The sequence below is a fragment of the Vombatus ursinus genome, unplaced genomic scaffold (genome assembly GCF_900497805.2).
Source record: "Vombatus ursinus unplaced genomic scaffold, bare-nosed wombat genome assembly UNPS02014814.1, whole genome shotgun sequence".
Lineage (NCBI taxonomy): Eukaryota > Metazoa > Chordata > Mammalia > Diprotodontia > Vombatidae > Vombatus > Vombatus ursinus.
Window position 1 is genome coordinate 15968261 of NW_020954592.1, and position 20157 is coordinate 15988417.

At 36.0% G+C, this 20157-nt stretch overlaps 1 protein-coding gene across 1 annotated transcript in view; it reads right to left on the reverse strand.

Moving 5' to 3' along the window:
- Positions 1-20157, reverse strand: part of CRYBG3 (crystallin beta-gamma domain containing 3) — a 154710-nt gene that overhangs the window by 67669 nt on the left and 66884 nt on the right. Inside the window, exons 4-7 of the mRNA XM_027835352.1 lie at positions 8013-12972; positions 6531-6578; positions 6164-6279; positions 4692-4839 (exon numbers count right to left, since the gene is read on the reverse strand). Of these exons, the coding sequence (XP_027691153.1) occupies positions 4692-4839; positions 6164-6279; positions 6531-6578; positions 8013-12972 (5272 nt within the window). The remainder of the gene's footprint in view (positions 1-4691; positions 4840-6163; positions 6280-6530; positions 6579-8012; positions 12973-20157) is intronic.

The following is a 20157-nucleotide window of genomic DNA, read 5'->3' on the forward strand; positions in this document are numbered from 1 at the left end:
ATTGTGTAAATTATAAAGAGTTGAGTATTTCCTTCCCTTGGTGGAAGGCTCTAATCTAATTCAATTCATACAAGAAACAAAAATATCCTATATCTCTACCTATTGCTACATAAGTTTCTTTTGTTAGTTATTCATATCACAATAGAGAGCTAGTAATATTATTGAAAACACAGCTACTTTAATATCTCCCCAGAGGTCTGTGGTATGGTAACTAAGATTCCTTTGTATTACACTATTCAAATAGTGTTTGTTCATTTTCTTTTTGGAGGGGGAGCTCATCTGAACTGCATAAAGCAAAACAGCATAATGCAAAAACAGTGAGGGGTTGTCAGGATTAAAATGAATAGAACCCATAAAAATAGTTAATCGTTCACATCAAATTTGTCCTTAGCCACTTTTTCTAAAAGCTTAATTTATTGATCTTTTATCTCACTTTACTGCTAAATGAGAAAAGGCTTACTTTGCTTTATAATCATTATGTGGTTCTATTTATAGAGAGTGGGTAATGGAGAGGAAGCTTTCCTCCCCCCTTTTTAAGGTTTCTACTAATACTATTAGGGGAAGGGAATGAGTATTTACATAGTGCCTACTACATTCCAGGCACTATGTTAAGTGATTTTACAAATATTATCTCATTTGATCCTCACAACAACTGCGAAAGGTGGTGCTAAGTCTAATGACATTAATCCACCATGGATAGGACCTTTGTATTTTTTCAGCAGTGGTGGTGAACTTATGCTGATGCATCCTTACACTCTCCTTCTACAATTGCCTTGTGACCAATAGAACTTTTTTTCTTTTTTTACTATAACAATGTAGATAGTGCTAATTCAACATAAAAATAAAAGCAGCCTGAGGACTGAATCCTGTGAAACAAGACCACTTTGGTACTAAATCAAAAGATTTCAGGGTCTTTGAATCTTTACAGGTCAACCCAAAACTGACCTAGAGGTATCTCTACAACACTGTCCACAAGTGGTCAGATAGTCTACTAGAAGGCTAATGAGGAGGAATCCCACATTCCCTTACAAATGTAGGCCACATTCTGATAGTCCTAATTGTTCGTAAGTTTTCCTTACATCAAACCTCAATCTTTTGCTTTGCAACTTCTATTAACTGTATTGGCCTCTGGGGACAAGTAGAACAAGTCTAATTCTGCCTCCCACATAAAAGTCCTTCAAATAAACACCTGAAGACAATTATCATGTCCTCCAAGTCTTCTTTTATTTACCTAACATGCCCAGTTCTTTCAAATTATCCTCATATGTCATGATCTCCAGTTCTCTTCTTAAACTGTTTGTCTGTCCCCTTCCGGCTATAATCCAAATCATTAATTTAGTTACTAAAGTGTGGTACCCAAAATTTAACACAATATCCCAAATGAAGTTTGATTAACACAGAATGCAAGTTCTGTCTTCTGGAGGCTATCACCTCCTTCATTTGGGATGCAGGATGGTAGATGGAGTACTGGATTTGGGGCCAGAAAGACAAGTAGTGTGACCCTGGGAAAGTCAATTAATTTCCTCCTTATCTGTAAATGAAGAAGTGGAAGTCAATCTCTTTCAACTCTAAATCTATGTTCCCATGGTGTTATACCACTAAATAAAGTCTAGAATAGAATTTGCTATTTTTGGTTAACTGATATTGAATTTACTGATAACCGATAATGAATTTACAGGTCATTAAAATCTCCAGGGGCAGCTAGGTGGCACAGTGGATAGAGCACCAGCCCTGAAGTCAGGAGGACCTGAATTCAAATACAGCCTCAGATCAAACACATAACACTTACTAGCTGTGTGACCCTGGGCAAGTCACTGAACCCTAATTGCCTTTAAAAAAAAATCTCCAGATCTTTTTCAAACTGTTATCTAGCCATGCCACTTCTTATCCTGTACTTGATTTTTTTTTTTTTTACACAAATGTAGAATTTTACAGGGTAGCGGGGTGGCTCAGTGGATAGAGTGCTGGTCTGGGAGTCAAGAAGATTCAGTCTTCCTGAGTTAAAATCTGGCCTCAGACACATACTAGCTATACAACCCTGGGCAAGTCACTTAACCCTTGCCTCAGTTTCCTTGTCTGTAAAATGAACTCGAGAAGGAAATGGCAAACCACTCGAGTATCTTTGCCAAGAAAACCCCAAACGGAGTCACAAAGAGTCAGACACAACTGAAACAACTAAACAACAACAAAGAACTTTTACCTTTATCTCTAATACAGTTCATCTTATTTAGATCTGGTCCATTGTTTTAGTTAATAAACTTTGGATCCTGACTCAAATGACATACTAGATATTACTCCCATATCTATGTCATATGCAATTCTGACCAGCATGCCTTTTATGCCTTTAATCCAAGATGTTGATAAAATTATGCATAGGAGCTATCTTGAAATTACTCTCTACAATCATTTTTTTTTTTTTTTTTACAAAACCAGAATTGGAGACACTGCTAAATAGTGCCAGGATAATGCATTTTGTCACTCTTATACTTCTCCTGTAGATTCAATTATCATCTCTATGCTGATGATTCTCAAATCTACTTATCTATTCCTAACCTCTCTGCTCCAACTTCCTACTAGAAATTTCAAAGTAGATATCCAATAGACATCATAAATCCAACATGTCCATAACTGATCTCATTATTTCCCCCCTCTTTCTAATTTCCCTATTACTGCTGAAGGTACCACCATTCTCCCATCCACCTCACAAACTAGAAGTCATTCTTGATTCCTCACTCTGTCATCCCACATATGCAATAAATTGTCAAGTCCTGTCTTTTCCATCTTTGTAACACTTCCTATACACTTCCTCCCCCCACCCTTCTCTCCTCTGACACAAATGTCATCACTTTGGTGTTGACCTTCATCACCTCAAACTTGGACTATTACAACAGCCTGCTGTTGTCCTAGCCACAAGTCTCTCACCACTCCACCCCATGCTCTATTTAGTTATCAGTGATATTTTAAAAGGACAGGTTTGACCATCTCACCTTTTCCCTAAATAATTCTAGGGGTTCCCTACCAGCAGAGGTATCAAAACACACAGTCAACAACACTCCCCAGTTAAGCCCAAATCTGATTAAATGTAACTGGTAAATATTTAACAAATAATAAAAATATAACAAACAGATAATATTTCAAAACTGAGTCAACATACAGCTTGCAGAAATCCTTACATACAAATTAATGAACCATTTGTCTATTTAAGTTTGACCCCACTGACCTCCAGGATCAAATATGAAATCCTTGGCACTCAAATTCCTTCATACTGGCCCACTTCCAGTCTTCTTAAACCTTACTTCTCTCAAATACTCTGTGATTGGTTGACAACTGGCTCCTTAATGTTCCTTGCGCAGTGACACTCCATCTTCTCACTCCAGGTATTTTCAATGGCTGTCTTTCATGTCTGGAAATTTCTTCCTCATTATCGTCTCCTGTGTTCCTGGGTTCTTTCAATTCCCACCTAAAATCCCACTTCCAGTACATCCCCACTTAATTCTACTGCCTTCCCTTTGATTATCTCCACTTTATCCCATATATAGCTTGTTTGTAAACAATTGTTTGCATGTTGCCCACCATTAGCCTATGAACTCCTTGATGAGGAGCTGTCTTTTTTTTTCTTTGTATCTCAAGTGCTCAGCAAAATGCTTTGCCTTTAGTACTGACTGACTTTTTTGGGAAACAAAGCCTAACCTACAAAGTGAAAGTTCAATTTTGAAGGTATTAAGTATTAAGAAGAAAAGACTATGACTAGAAGGAAAAAAAATAAGTGAAATGCAGATAGTCAGAGAGAAAAAAAAGGGAAAAAAACATGCAAGATGAAAAAACTAGAGTAAGAATGGGTATCATGGGAATGCCAGTCAAGAAATATTGAACTCATTGTAACTGCTTCAAAGGATATATCTGTCTACCTCAAAAGTAATATGACGTGGCTGTGAGGTTTTGGGACATTCCTATATCTTCTCCCTAAATAACTGATAACAGTATTTTTGGACCATTCTAACAGTATTTTTGGACCATTCTACGATAATGAGGTGGGACAAAAAAATGTATGTGATAAATCTGAAGGTTTGTATGTATACATAAACACATGTATGTATATGTGCGTACGTATATACATATACATACACACATATACATATATATATGGGATATAATTTTTCATCTTTTGCATTTTGTTTTCCCTTTTTTCCTATCTGATTAACTGCATTTCAGTTATCATATGTTGTTTTTTTTCTTCTAGTCATGCCATTTAGACATGTTTATTTTTTTTGTTTATTTTTTTTAAAGAAAAGCTCAGATTTGTCTCAATGTCCCTAAATATCACTTTCCTTTCATATAAAAGACAAAGAAAATCAAATCATGAAAAACCCCTACAAATAATTCTATTGCAGAGACATGATAATGCTCACCCACTGAAGCATACTACTGGTAATTTTTAGTGTTTTCCAAATAGATAACAAAAAGAAATTCTTATTTTTTCTTTTCTCTGAATAATTTACAATACATTTAAAAATGCAACATCAAAAGCCACATCCTTCAAGCACAAATGACTAAAGGAAAAAAACTAAGCTAACAATTAGATTAGCACCATTAGCATCAGGTATTAACATTTTTTAAAAATGCAACTATGCTATAACTAGACCCCCTCCAAAAAATACTGAAGATAAAAAAAACAAAAGTACTTTTGATACCTTTAATACTCTCCTGATAGAGCCAATCACAAAGTTTCTTGTTTGGTGCTTTTTACTCCAAAAAATCCAGTCTCGATTGAGCACTTTTTCTCCTTCTTCTAAAACACATTTATGACCTTGGAAATGTGGTTTTTCATATAAAATCCAGCTAAAGTAATAGCAACAAAAATCAGATAAATTATTTTAAGATATTTAAAATTTGTTTTAAGATATTTAAGATATTAGATAGACACATAAGGATATTATTATAAGTCATAGCACGTCTGATTTCTTTAAATGTTTATAGGGTTTACCTTTATCTGCGACAAGTATAAAACCCTGCTTCTAACAAGGCTATATTTTAAAATCTTTACCCAATGAGACTGTTCTAAGAACAAAAACACAGGGAATTTGGAAAGGAAAATATTTTCTTCCAAAGTCTGTGACATAAACATGTATCCGAGCATATGTATATTTACACACACAAACATATACATACACACACAAACATATACATACACACATATTCATTTTGAGGGCACACAAAACCACAACCCAACTTTAACAGCTGATATGTATTACACAAGATAAAGCCAATGATAAATTGTAAATTTTTTTTTCAGTGACAAGGCAGGTACATCATTAAAGTGCAACATTATCAATACTAATAGGACAGACTAAACATTTTCCATGACATTCCAGGTTTCTACTAAATTTGGTAAATTCGTGTGAAAATATTCATTCCACAGTAATAACTGACCAAAAAAAAAGAAAAAAAATGAGGTTTTCTATTACCTTTCTATTTCACAAAGCTTAATCATCAAGGGACATTTGAGCTACACAAACTAAATTAAGCAATTTTTTCACCATTTGGCCTCCCCATTTCTGAACATCTCATTACTTTTGCAGGCATTTTCAAGTGTGTGTTGAAATGGCCAAGGTGATTTGTTAGAATTTTACTTGGTTAATGAAATAATACCATGAAAACATAACTAGAAGAATTGGTTATGATACTCTACTGACTGACACATTGGATTGGCATATGAATGTGACTGAAGAGTCAAGAAGACCTGGATTCCAACATCACCTAGCAGTGCAAGCATGGATAGGTCACCTCACTTCTATAAATAACAAGTTCGTAATCTGTAAAATGGGAGAAATAACAGCACCATCTCACAAGTTGTTCTCAGGATCAAATGAGATAATGCATGTAAAGGAATGTGTAAACCTTAAAGAACAACTACATGCATGTAAGTTCTTATATATACATGGCAGTATGGCTTTATCAAGGTAGCTGAATTAGCTTACCTTTTGTGCCAAAAAGAAAGGAAAAGAATATTCACCACACCATAAAAGCCTAATTAAAATGTTTTCTTTTATCAAAGAAACTACGAGAAAGGCGATATGCCTGTACAGATAGAAAACAGATGTAAGGAAAAATGTACACAACTTCAGAAAATACGCTTTAAAAAATTCAGATGAGGATTGCTTACCATCCTCTTACAACTCTGATGAATGCTCCATTTGGAAAGGTCCAGGATGTAGCATCAAGAATGTTATTGTAAATCTCTTGTTTATATTTGCTTCCATGAAGGTCATAGATGACCATCTGAAAACATATAATGACTAATTTAAAGAATGCATTTGAATTTCAGAAAAAAAATAAAATATGTGCTAAAAATTGTTTCTAAATACACAAAAAACAATTAACTAGTGTTGATACAAACCTATGGCAAAATAAAAACTTTCTATTCTAAGTCATTTAAAATACAATTTAAAAGTGCTTTTTTCCTCTCCCCAAAGAATACCTCTCCTTCCTCTCTCCATTCATGTGGACCTACAGAAAACAATTATCTTTACCTTTCCAGGTCTAGGGTTACTTCTCAGGCTTTGCTTATCAATGGGATTCTGAAATTATAAAAATAGAAGAAATCAGTATCCAAGGAAAAGTTAATTGGATAACATAATTTTCAAATTCTGAACTTAAAAAACTGTTTTACATTACATTTCTTGGCTGATTTTTAGAGCATTATTCTTCACAATGTCTGACCAACACAGGAAAACAGAAATAAAGACTGTGGCAAGCCTAATAAAAGTTGCATCATCTCAAATACTAGTAAAAACAAAAGAAAACAAAAGCCCTACATTGAACAGTTTAGCCAAAGAAGCAATGAGTTTATTTAAATGAAGGAGAAAAGCAACTAATTCATAAAATATTTTTCTAACTGAAAAGTAGGAGTTCCAAACCCACTTTCAGTTATATTTCTCTTAACTGTCCTAAGATTCCTTCTACCCTACTTTGTATAACATAAACTTTCCATGTGAATAAGTGGGTGTAAAAAGGTAGGCAGTTATTTATGAGTAAAAAATTTCTCCCCAGTCACCTATTTCTTGTCTGAATTATCAGAACTGTCTAAATGTTTTATGCATTATCTGCATGCATGCGCAGTCATGTATTTTATTGTGTTTAAACTCCAGAAAAAAAAACTGGTAGGAAAAAAAAAAGCTACTGATAAAAGAAGCTAACAAGAAACTAATTTATGTTTTACTCTTCATTCTTAATTTGAATATGTATTTTTGTAGGAGTTAAAAATAGAACAGAATAAAAACACTTCATTCTTTTATGACCTAGGAGATGTTTGGAGTTTGAGGGCCTCATAAGCAAACATTTTAAAATACTATTGAATACATATATGTTTTCAGGACACAAACATAAATAAGTATAGATATATGCAACAAAAAGTAGCAACTTTCCAGATATTGTAACTTGAAAACTTCAAAATATTCTCAATTAAAATGGTTTAAAATTAATCAGCAAAGAACTGTACAAATACACTGCTTCTTAGCATTTCAGCATCAGTATTAATTAACTGGGGGATTCTCTTTGTTTAATGTAATAATAATGCAACCAAAATTCCACTAAGATAAATAAATGTACACTTTAAGACATCACTATCTCTAAGGCTACTTTTTAAAAAAATGCACACCTATATTACTGCTGAGAAATCTAAGGAAACTCTCTCTTTCAATGCAGAACAGCAAATTATAATTTTAGAGAGTTCCTAAGGCTCAGAGAAGTTAGATGACTTGTACAGTCACACAGCAAGTATGTGTCAAAAGAAGAAATTGAACACAGGTCTTTCTAATACCCAGGGTTAGTCTATTCACTATATTATGCTGCCTCTCGTAATGTTACTTTAAAATAACAAAAAAATCCATTTAACACACCTCATCAGAATGCTTATCAAATATCTGAATATGGCCCCTTAGATTGTATCACTATAAAAAACTACCACTTATCATATATATTTTTAAATTAAATATTCAAATAAAATAACTTACCTCTGGACAAGTACTTAATTTGGGTACTGGTTCCTGAAGATTACCTCCAAACTTGGGTCCTTTCTCAGGCAATAAGGTTTTAGTAGTTTGCAAATACTGATTATAGACACTCTTGAAAGATGAATGTAATTTAGAACTGAGGTCAGATTTTTGAAGAAAAGGACCTGGTGCATGGTAAAGTAAGGACCTATCTTGCCACAGGACGGTTTGCTGATTAGAGGCAGTGGGTTCATTTGAAAGAAAAAGTGGCATTTTGGAAGATCTAGTTCCTTCCTGGTCCTCTCCTTGATAAATAATTGAACAATCTGGAAGTTGAAAAGTAACGTGTTCTCTCTTTCCAGTTTTCAGAATAATCTCCTTATGTCGTGGTCCCTCTTCATCCTCATCTACTACTTCTTCCTCTGCCACAAGCTTTTCTCTATCATCAAAATTCATCCTTAAACGCTCTGACACTGATTGAAGAAGGGACAACACAGAGGAGGGCTGACTAGCACCATCTCTTGATTTTGCACTAGATCCACGGTGACCTGGTGAGACTTCACTAGATAGGATATCTTCCTGAGAGCTGTCATCTTCATAAATAGGAGATAAGGCTAAGGGATAGACTTTATACCTTTTTGCCTCTACTGATAAGAACATTTCAGAACTGTCACTATCAAACATCTCACTGGATTTATTCTCCTTTTCAAAGTGATGAACAAGGTCAGTTCTACTTTCAGACCTTTCACATACCAGAACATGTGGAAGCCCATTGGTGGACTCGTTGGGAAACACCAGGGAATTTGCTCCTTCTTTGGCAGATAAATACTGACCCTCATCTTGAAGGGGTTCTTCATACAAAATGGTGAAAGAAGAGTTACCTTGCTCATCTTGTGGCATAAAAGCTAGATGTGAATGTTCATTTGCAAAGTCATAATCTAGATCTCTTTCTTTCCCACATACTGCAGTCACACACAGATTCTTTTCTGTCCTTAGTTTGGAATCTTCAGCTAAAAAATCTGGTGTCATAAAGCCAATGTTTCCTTCACAATCTTTACTCAATGTAGGTAATTCATATCCCTCAAACTGTGACTTAGCTTTGCTGTCATAGAGCACCACACTTTTCTTTGTTTCTATAGGTCTCATTTCAGTTTCTCCAAAATTCTCTTCAGTATCCATTTGGTACACTTTTTCCACTTCGATCAAGGCAGGTATCTCTTTACTTTCCCCAATATTCCCTTCAATTGTCTTTTGGTTCATGTTTGCTACTTCTAAGATAGTGGGTTTTGCTGAATCATCTTGTGTAATATTCAATTGAATATCATCTCTGTGTGTTTTTTCCATTTTTAACTCGGTAGATATCATTGTTGTTTTTCCAACATCCCCTTCAATATTCTTTTCAAATGCCTTTTCCATTTCTATAGTGACAGGTGTCATTTCACTAGTGTTCCTTTTAAATGGTTTTCCCATTTTGAAACTGTCAAGTGTACCTTCTAGTTTTGTAATATTTAATTCACTTCTTCCATATGCTTTCCCCATTTCTAAAACTGAGGGCATCAGCTCATTTTCTCCGGCATTTAATTTAGCATCCATTTTGTATGTTTTCACCATTTCTAACATCGAGGGCATCAGCTCATTTTCCCCTACATTTAATTCAGTACTTTTCTTGCATACTTTTCCCATTTCTAACATGGGTGGTGCCATCTCAATTTTGCCTATATTAAATTCGGCATCTTTTCTGTATACTTTTCCTATCTCTAACATAGTAATAGGCAGTGATTTATTACTATGTCCTGGTAGGCATTTTTCATTAATACATACAAGACTATCAGAAAAGCTGTTCTTGGATGTGCTAGGTAAATGAGTATATACTTCATCATTCATGAAAGGGGGCCACTTGAAATTTATGACAACTGTTCCAGTATCTTCTGTCTGAGTTTTGCGGTTACCCCCACTCCCTATACGGGATGGTGCCTTTTGTGCTTCACTTTCTTCTGTGTTACCGGTTAATGGCATACCTTTATAATCTAAATCTTTATGAGATATGTTCTCTGATAGTAAAACATCTGATTTTGGCAACTCTACACTATCAGATTGTTCAAATCCATTTCCAGCATATAAGTTTTTTTGGTAAGGCACTATTTCTCTTCCTTTAGTTGAATCTGTGTCATTATTTAAATTACTTTTAGCCAAAAGACTTTTTGATTCTTTATTTTCACTAAGTTTAGTTATGCTTTGGGATTCTGGCTGCTCTGAAGGCAAGAATCCTTTAGCTATATAATGTGGCTTAATGATATCATTGTTCAGAATCTTTGTGGCATTGGCCTTTTCAGTACTTCTGGTATGGTTCCTGGGCTTAGTTTTTCTGTAATGACCATCTATCAGTTTTTGTTGGGCACCATGAATAACCTCATTGACCAATTCCCTTGCTTTGATTATTAATAAATTAGACATATCCATTTTATCAGTATCAATAAGGAGATTCCCCTCACCAACAGTAGTTAAAACACAGGCCTTTTCTTCTCTTTTGTCTTCTGACATATCTTTAACACTGCACTCATGGTCTGGTAGCTGAATCAACGTCTTTTCTTTTTCTTCTGATGTTTTTTTCCCAGTGGCCTCTTCTTTCAGGGTAACTGCATTACAATCCTGGTAGTTAATTCTTATATGCGTGGACTTTATTTTTTGCCTGACAGAGTCCAAAATTATACCAACCAACCTCTCAGCTGTTTTAGCCAAATCACCGTTGGAGTTCAGAGGTCTGTCATATGCTCTTTTCCTTGTTCCTGTGTCCTCAGCTGATGCTTCAGAACACTGTTGGCTTGAGCTGTTAACTGACACTGTAACACTAGCAACTGTTTGAGCATCAGCTTCCATAGCATTTTTCAGCACAGCAGCAGTTAGATAATTAGGACCTCCCTTTTCCATATGAATCTTAGGTACATCTTTATCATGTCGATGACACGAGGTCATTTCTGCCCCTGTTTGGTTAGCTTTTTCAAATTCCCAATGGCTGCTATTGGTGGACATCATCATAACTAAGGAAGTATCTTCATGTGAAAGTTCCGTAGTAACTTTCAAAATTTCAAAATTATCTTTGGGTTTAGATGAATTAGTTAACATGTTAGCTTCTTCAGGTTTACTGGTGGAACTGTCACCTAATAAATTATTTTTTTCGTAATGTCTCTTAAATGAGGTTGTTCCCTCTGCTTTCAGCATAGAAGAAACCTCAAGAGAACTTTTGGCTTTTAATTTAGAAGTGATTTTTGCCACACTGATATCAGAACCCAGAAACTTTAACGTGCCATCATCTTCTTGGGATTTAGATAATACATCAGAAGAGCTGAGCCCTATTCCAGATTTATCAGAAATTATTTTCGTGCCATCAATGTCTCTAGGTTCGTAAGGACCAAGAGAAATTTTGTTCTCATCATATGTCGCTGATCCTATGACTTTACTGTCATAGCCATGAAGTAAATCCTCTGCTACACTACTCTCAAGAACAAGCAGGGCTTCACTTTGGGATCTATGATTACTTTGTGATGTTGCCTGCAGGTGTTTGTCTTTAAACTCAGAGTCAGATGCAGAAATCTCAGCTTGGCAAATCTCTTCTGAATCAAAATCAGGAAGCACTAGATCAATCTCCTTGAGTGTTGTGGAATGAACAATTTTGTCTTGTTCGTGCTCTATAGGAAGACTCACATTCTTTAAAATTGGAGTTTCACACTTTCTAAAGATGCCACCTTTGAAGTCAAAGGTAGGAGCTGAATCATAAAAATCAGGCTTTTCACTTTCAAGAAGTGGAGATGTTGTTTCATTGTTAACATCTGAAGACCCAGGTAAGACTTTGGCCAGTTCAAGATTCTCAGATTCAAAGGGAGAGACTGAAATGTGGTTTCTATTTACTTCAAATTTCAATCCAGGTGTTATGCTATTTTGTACACAATCTACCTTTTCTGCCTCATTAACAAATTCTATAGAGGGATGGTCATTTTGAATTATTATAGTGCCTTGAGATACTTTATCTGACGGCGCAGAATCGAAGTTTTTTGTTGTAAGACTATAATCAGTGTCTTTCAGTAAAGATCCAACCACTTCATTTCTTGCATGTAATATGTTAGCTGAGGATAAGAGTCCAGTAGGTGAGGAGATTTCTTTTTCCTTTGTGTTTTCTTTAACTTGCATATTTATTTGTGAGTCTTGAATAACTGTCCTGTTTTCTTCATTCATATGTTCTGTATCTGCTTCAGCTTGATGATGAAGAACAATGCTGCCAAAATGATAAGATACTGAACACTTACTCTCTGGCAGTCCCAATTTACCATATAAAGTTGTTTTACTTGCACTTGACAAATCTTCACATTCATGTTTGACTATCTCAGATTCTCTGCTACTTAACCCTACATTCAGGTCAGAAAGAACTATGCTTGGGGGTTGAAAACATTCTCCTCTTTGCTCTGATGCTCTATCATTCTTCAAAAAGCTGTTTTCAAAAGTAGTTTTTGGATTCACTATCCTCTGAAAAGCAGGATTTCTAGGGTCTTTGGTATCATTCCCGAATAACATTGATCCTATCATATCATTGTCTATTTTGTAAACTGGTACATAATTTAAAGGATGATTATAACCAGACTCAACTATAGAACTAGAGAGAGTTTCAGTAGATGATGACGGTCTATTTAATAATGATGGTCTATTTAATATAGATTCCTTATAATTACTGTTATTTAAAATGGCATCTTTTAAAGGGCCTTTGGGCAGATCTGTGTTCTTGACTGGTGAATCTGGAGAGATGACAGCCTCAGACTCACTTCCAGTTCCAGTTTGAGTATCTGCACTAGAATCAGAAGTTTCATCTGTTCTTTGTACAGAAGTCAAAGTCTCCAATTTGGTCTGATTCTTCAAAATTTTCAAAATCTGTCTGGGACCCCGGTAAGTTGAATATGTAATTGCAGACACCTCAGGTTCACATTCTACTTTTCTATAATGAGAAGTTTCAGAGTATCAGGAAAGGTAATTAACACACTATATTAACATCAGAAGTTGCAATGAAAGTCTCATCTTTAACTCAAAACTTAACAACAAAGTAGACATCTCTACGACAACTCAATTCAATAAGCATCTGTTAAACATCTATTATTGTTCTAGGTTCTGAAGGTACAAAAATCAAAATCAAAACCCCTGCCCTCAAGGAGCTTATGTACGTTATCTCATTTAATCTTCACAAGATATTTGTAAAGTAGGTAAATCAAATAATAATAATAGCTAACATTTATATTCTACCTACTATGTGCCAGGAACTGGGCTAAGTATTTTATAAATATTATCTCATTTAATCCTGGAAAAGCACTGGAAAATATGTGCTATTATTATCCCTATTTGCAGATGAGAATATTGAGACAAACAGCTGTGTGCTCAGGGTCACACAGCTAGTAAGTGTCTGTGAACTGGATTTGAACTCATGTCCTCCTGGCTCTAGGCCAGGTGTTTTATCCACTGTATTACCTGACTGCTTGGTTTTATTCTTTCTACTTTACAGATAGTATATGCACGGATCAGAAAATGTTTCAATTATTTATATCACATCACATAAACAGTAAGATCCAAAGACTGGAATTTTAATTCAGCTGACGCCAAATGCAGTGCTCTTTACACAGCTGTTTCCCTATCTATGCCAATTTGAAAACTAACTTATTGAAAAGCTAACTTTAAGCAATAGCACTGAAATTAACCCTGGGTGGGGCTATCATTTCTCTGTACTACTTATTTTTAAAGAAAGTGATAGTGCATTTTAAAATATCTTTTACATATAAATGCTTATGGCACGCATTACAAACTACACAGAACTAGAATTCAAAAGACAAGCCCAGTATACATATATGAAAAAGCACTGGACTTGAGGCCAGAAAGAACATGGATTCCAACCGCCCTTCTGACACTTACTAACACTGTGACACTAAATAAGTTAACTTCTCTGAATTTCAGTTTTGAAGTTTATAAAACAGGGATAACAATACTGATATTCTCTGCATTACAGAGTAGCTATTAGAAACAAATAAGATCATGGATGACTGGTTTCCAAACCTTTAAAGCACTAGAGGAACATTAGCAGTTATTGTCATTAGTTGGTCTAGTTCTACCATTATCTATGAGACAGACCCTGGTTGAAAAAATTCATTCATCTTTCTGGGACTCAGTTTCCTCATTTGAAAAATAAAAGGGTTGTCAAGATTAGAAGGAAAGCAGAAAACTGGGGGACAGTTCTTATAGCCAGTGTTTCTGATAAAGACCTCATTTCTCAAATATATAGAGAACTGAGTCAAATTTATAAGAATACAAGTCATTCCCCAATTGAAAAATGGTTAAATGGTATGAATAGCCAGTTTTCAGATGAAGAAATCAAAACAATTTATAGTCATGTAAAAATGCTCTAAATCACAATTGATTAGAGAAATGTGAATTAAAACAACTCTGAGGTACCACATCACACCTATCAGATTGGAAAATGATTAATACTGGAGAAGATACGGGGGAAAACATTAATGCACTGTTAGCAGAGTTGTGAACTGATTCCAATCATTCTGGCAAGCAATCTGGAACTATGCCCAAAGAGGAGGACCCAGCAATTACCCCTACTAGGTCTGTGTCCCAAACAGATCATAAAAAAGGGGAAAGGACCTACATGTACAAAAATATTTATAGCAGTTCTTTTTGTGGTGGCAAAGAATTAGAAATGGAAGGAATGCCCATCAATTTGGGAATGGCTGAACAAGTTGTGGTACACGAATGTAACAGAATACTATTGTGTTATAAGAAATGATGAGCAGGTGGATTTCAGAAAAACCTGGGAAGACTTACATGAACTGAGGCTGAGTGAAACGAGCAGAACCAGGAGAACATTGTACATAGCAACAGCAACACTGTGTGATGATCAACTGTGATAGACTTAGCTCTTCTCAACAACACAACAATCCAAGACAATTCCAAAAGATTCATGATGGAAAATGCTATCCACATCCACAGAAAGAACTATGGAGTTTGAATGCAGAGTGAAGCATACTATTTTAACTTTTTTTTGGGGGGGGGGTTGAGTGGTTTTCCCCTTTTGTTCTGTTTCTTCTTTCACAATATGACTAATATGGAAATATGTTTGACATGATTGCACATGTATAACCTATATCAAACTGCTTGCCGTCTTGGGGAAGGTATAGGGGGAGGAAGGAAGGAAGGAGAAAAATTTGGAACTCAAATCTTATAAAAAATGAACGCTGAAAACTATCTTTACATGTAATTGGGGGGGGGGAAGGATTGTACAAGTGGCTCTCTCAGGCTCCTCTTTCCACAATGCCACCCACTATTGCTACTATTTGTAACTGAATGATTTAATCACCTGGTATTCTTTTTCCAAAATTTTTTAAAACATTTTTTTTAAGGTTTTTAGGTCCCAATTCTATCCTTCCCTCCTTCTCTCCCACCTCTCCTCCCTCTCCAAGATTGGTAAGCAATCATTTATAGGTTATACATGTGCAAGTATGTAAGACATTTCCACATTAGTCATTTTATACAAGAAGACTCAAATAAAAGGAAAAAAAGTGAAAGTGAAAAATAGCATGCTTCAGTCTGTATCAGTATCAGTTCTTTGTCTAGAGGCAGATAGTATACTTCATCATTAGTCCTTTGGGATTGTTTTGGATCACTGTACTGCTGAGAATAGCTAAGTCATTCATAGAACAACATTGCCATTAATGTGTACAACATTCTCCTGGTTCTGCTCACTTCACTATGCATCAGTTCATGTAAGTCCAGATTTTTCTGAAATCATCCTGGTAATTATTTCTTATAGCAAAATAATATTCCATTACATATATACCATGGGTGATTCTTGGTTGTAATTCTAACTCCTTTGCTTTCCGGTATAACATATTCCAACCCCTCCAGTTCTTTAATGTGGAAGCTGCCAAATCCTGCGTAATCCTGACTGTAGCTCCACAATATCTAAACTGATTGTTTTTGGCTGCTTGCAATACTTTCTCCTTGATCTGCGAGTTTTGGAATTTGGCTATGATGTTCCTGGGAATTTTCATTTGGGGATCTCTTTCAGGCAGTGATCAGTAGATTCTTTCAATTTCTACTTTGTCCTCTGGTTCTAACATATCAGGACAGTTTTTTTGATAATTTCTTGAAAGAAGTTGTCTAGGCTTTTTTCTTATCGTAGTTTTCAGTTGGTCCAATAATTCTTATATCATCTCTCCTTGATCTATTTTCTAGGTCAGTTGTTTTTCCAATGAGAAATTTCACCTTTTCTTCTATTTTTTTAAACTTTTTAGAGTCTGTTTTATTGTACTTGATGTTTCACAGAATCATTAATTTCCACTTGTTCAGTTCTAATTTTTAAGGAATCATTTTCTTCAATGAGCTTTTGTACTTCCTTTTCTATTTGGGCAATTCTATTTTTTAGGAAGTTATTTTCCTTGGTAAATTTTTGTATATCTTTTCCCATGATACTGACTTTTTTTTTCCATGATTCTCTTCCATTACTCTCATTTCTTTTCCCAATTTTTCTTCTACTTCTCTAATTTGCTTTTTAATATCCTTTTTAAGCTCTTCCATGAATTCTTTTTCGGCCTGTAACCAAACTAGATTTTTCCTTGAAGCGTCACATGCAGCACTTTGACCCTTCTCTCCTCTTCTAAATTTATGCCTTGATCCTCCCTAACATCATAGTTAACTTGTTATAGTCAAGCTTTTTTTTGCTCATTTTATTCTGCCTTTTTTTTATGACTTGGTGTTTTTATGTGAGAACTGGGCTCTAGTTCTACAAAGTCCCAAGCTTTTTGTGCTAGGGCTCTGGGTCTTACTGCTGGCTTTCACTGGAATTCAGGGATTAGCTACTTGCTTTCTCTAGAGGATAGGCTTTCCGTCCAGCTTATAATGGGGGGGGTGAGGTCTCCCAGCCTGTTCCAGGGGTGGAAGCCTGTTGCTGGGTTGCTGTGGAAACAGGGTCTCTCTATTGGTAGGCCCCAGGGGCAGGGTTTTGTTGTTGGCCAGCCTGGCGATGTGGATTCACTACTGGTCAGCAATGGCGTCAAGGCTTCATTGGTGGCTTGTGCTGGGGGTGAGTTGCTGGGGGTGGAGCCTTGCTGCACTACACAGACTGCTCACTTGCATAGGGGGCTGCTGGCTTGCAGGAGGGCAGGACCTCGATGGTGGATTGCCCTAGGCTAGGCACTTTGCTACAAGCCTCCTGTTGTGAGGCTAGTTGCTGCTGCCAGTGTTGGACCTTGCTCCTTTCCCACCCCAGTGAGACAGACCTTTCTTTCTAAGCTGGTAAGCTGTTTCCGTCTCCTAGACCAATTCTGAGGAGGTTTTCTAGTTGTTTTGAGGGGAATTTGGGAGGGCTTCAATGGGTTCCTTTTTCACTCTGTCATCTTGGCACCAGAAGTCCCCTGGTATTTTTAAGGGTGAAATTTTGAGCAATTAACACATGAATTATATTTAAATTTCTTCATAGCCACTCCTAAGATTCTCCAAATCTGCAAGGATGTTATTTCTAGAAGTGCTCTAGGGAAAAATGTACTTCTATATTGCTATAAATCTCCCATTTTTATCTTTGGGCTGTTTTACTTTTTCTTTATCTGTTTGTGTGCACAGACCCACATGTGTTTTAAATAAACAGAAATAATTCTTATTAAGGGTTGCTAAGATATCAAGAGTGACTTACCCCAGTCATATACCAATCCCAAAGAAAAAGAAACACTAAGAACAATCAACAGCACTCAGCCTGAGGGCCACAAAGATATCAGCTTATCAGTTTCAATATTAATAAAAGTATAGAACCCCAACTGAGGAAAGTAATAGATTCCACTACACACTAAACTGCTCCTATCACATCTGGAATCATATGGGCAGTGTAGGACACTTTATTCTAAGAGCTAAATTGGCAAAGTGAAAAGTCAAGAAGAGGGTTAACTAGGGTCTTGAAAGCACATCCTAAAACAAATACTTTAAAAACAGTTGAAGGAATGGAGTTGGGAGGGAAAGGGTGTGTGTTAAACTTGAAATAAAGATTAGAGGAGAGAAAAAAACTGGCCTGAAATATATGAAGTTCTCCCATATCAGAGACAGTCTTATTTTTTGTTACTTCAGGACCCAGAATTATAAACAATGAGTGGAAGTTAAAGAGGAAGACTTCAGATCAATATGAAGAAAAACATTTCAACAATAGAATTATAGATTGCCATGGTAAAGCAGAAGGAGCTCTTGATTTAGAATCAAAAGACCTGTATTCAAATCCTGTCTGTGCTTCCAGGGAATCTTGGGTAAAATAACTTGACCCGCATGGGCTTTAGTTCTCTCAATTGAAGAAGTTAGAGTAAATGATTCCTTTCAGCTGCAAATCTTATGATCCAAAAAGGAATTGGCTCATTGAGTACTGAGCTCACCCCTGGTAGTTAATGAGAGGGTGGATACGCAACTTTCAGAAATCTGAAAAAGTTTTCTGCATTAGGCAAGAAAAGGAAGTAGATTAATTCTAAGGTCCCATTCTCTAAAGTTCCATGATTCTGACATTTCAGCTTTAACTACTTATGGGATAAATCCTTAGATGAGATAAAACATGCTAAAGAAGAAATTACATTTTAAGTTCAAAAAATGTGAAAAATTAATCTTTAGTCTACTAAACATTTAATTCTATATTGGAATCACGCTAGCTATAATTCAATAAATGTCAACTTACAGAGCTTCTTCATTCTGCTGCAAAGACTTTTTCACTTATTTGTGTTTTCCTTATTTTGCTTTATTACTGTTTCTTTGACTTTTCTAAACAAACAAACAAAAAAGATCTAATTTCTCTCCTGCAAGAACACAATCATTTGTGCTCATTTTACTTCTCCATGCTTTTATCTTTCCTTTCACCTACTATATGTGGATGATGTTTGGTAAATTCTGCAACCTCTCAGAACTTCAGATTCTGCCTTCTAACCATTAATATCCTGAAGGGTTCTATTTTGGGCCCTCTTCTCCTTCTCTAACACTTGGTAATCTCAGCAGCTCCCATGGATTTAGTTACAATTTCTATGGTGACGATGATTCTCAAATCCACCTATCTGCCTCAGTCTTTCTGTTTACCTCCAATCTCACTTTCAGACTCCAACTGCCTTTCAGACATCTCTAAATGGATATCTAGTAAGCATCTTTAATTATGTCTAGTACAAAACTCACATTATCTTTCTCCCTAAATCTTCTCCCTTTCCTACTTTCCTTATTAATGTAGAGGCAACACTGTCCTCCTAATCCCTCAGGCTCACAACCCATAAAGTCATCCTGGATTCCTCACGATCTCTCACCTCCCAATATTCAAACAACATCTATCAAATATGCCCCTTTCTCTCCTCTGATTCTGCCCTCATCACCTCATGCCTGAAGCACTACAATAGCCTGCTGGTGGATTTGCCTGCCTCAAGCCTCTTCCCACTCCAACCCATCCTCCATTCAACCCCCAAAATGATTTTCTTAAAGCTCAGGTCCCTTACTTCATAAATTCCAGTGACCTCCTATCACCTCTAAGAACAAATACAAAATGCTGTTTGGTATTCAAAGCCCTTCACAACCTAGTCACCTCCTAAATTTCCAGTCTTCTTATACCCTAATCCCCAACACATACTCTTCGAACCAATGACACTGGCCTCATCAATACTCTGCCAACAAGACAATTTCTCGGCTCCAGGCATTTTCTCTGGCTGCCATCATATCTGGGAATACTCTCCCCTCCTCTGCTCCAACTACTGATCTCTCTTGGCTTCCTTTAGATCAGAACTAAAACCCCATCTTCCACAAGGTATTCCCCCCTCTTAATTCTAATACTTTCTCCCTTATAATTATTTCCTATTTATATTGTATATAGTTTGCTTCATACAGATTTGTTAGCATATTGTCTCCCCAATTAGACTGTAAGCTCCTTGAGGGAAAGGTCTGTCTTTTGCCTCTTTCTGTACCTTTTTGTAGCATAATACCTGGCACATACCAGGTGCTTAATAAATGTTTATTGATTGATTGAATGATAGGGTTGGATGAGACAACTTCTGAGGTCCCTTCTAGCACTCAATTTATGACATAATAGAAGGGAAGAAAGTGAGACAACAGAGAAGCAGAACAGAGTGAAGTACCT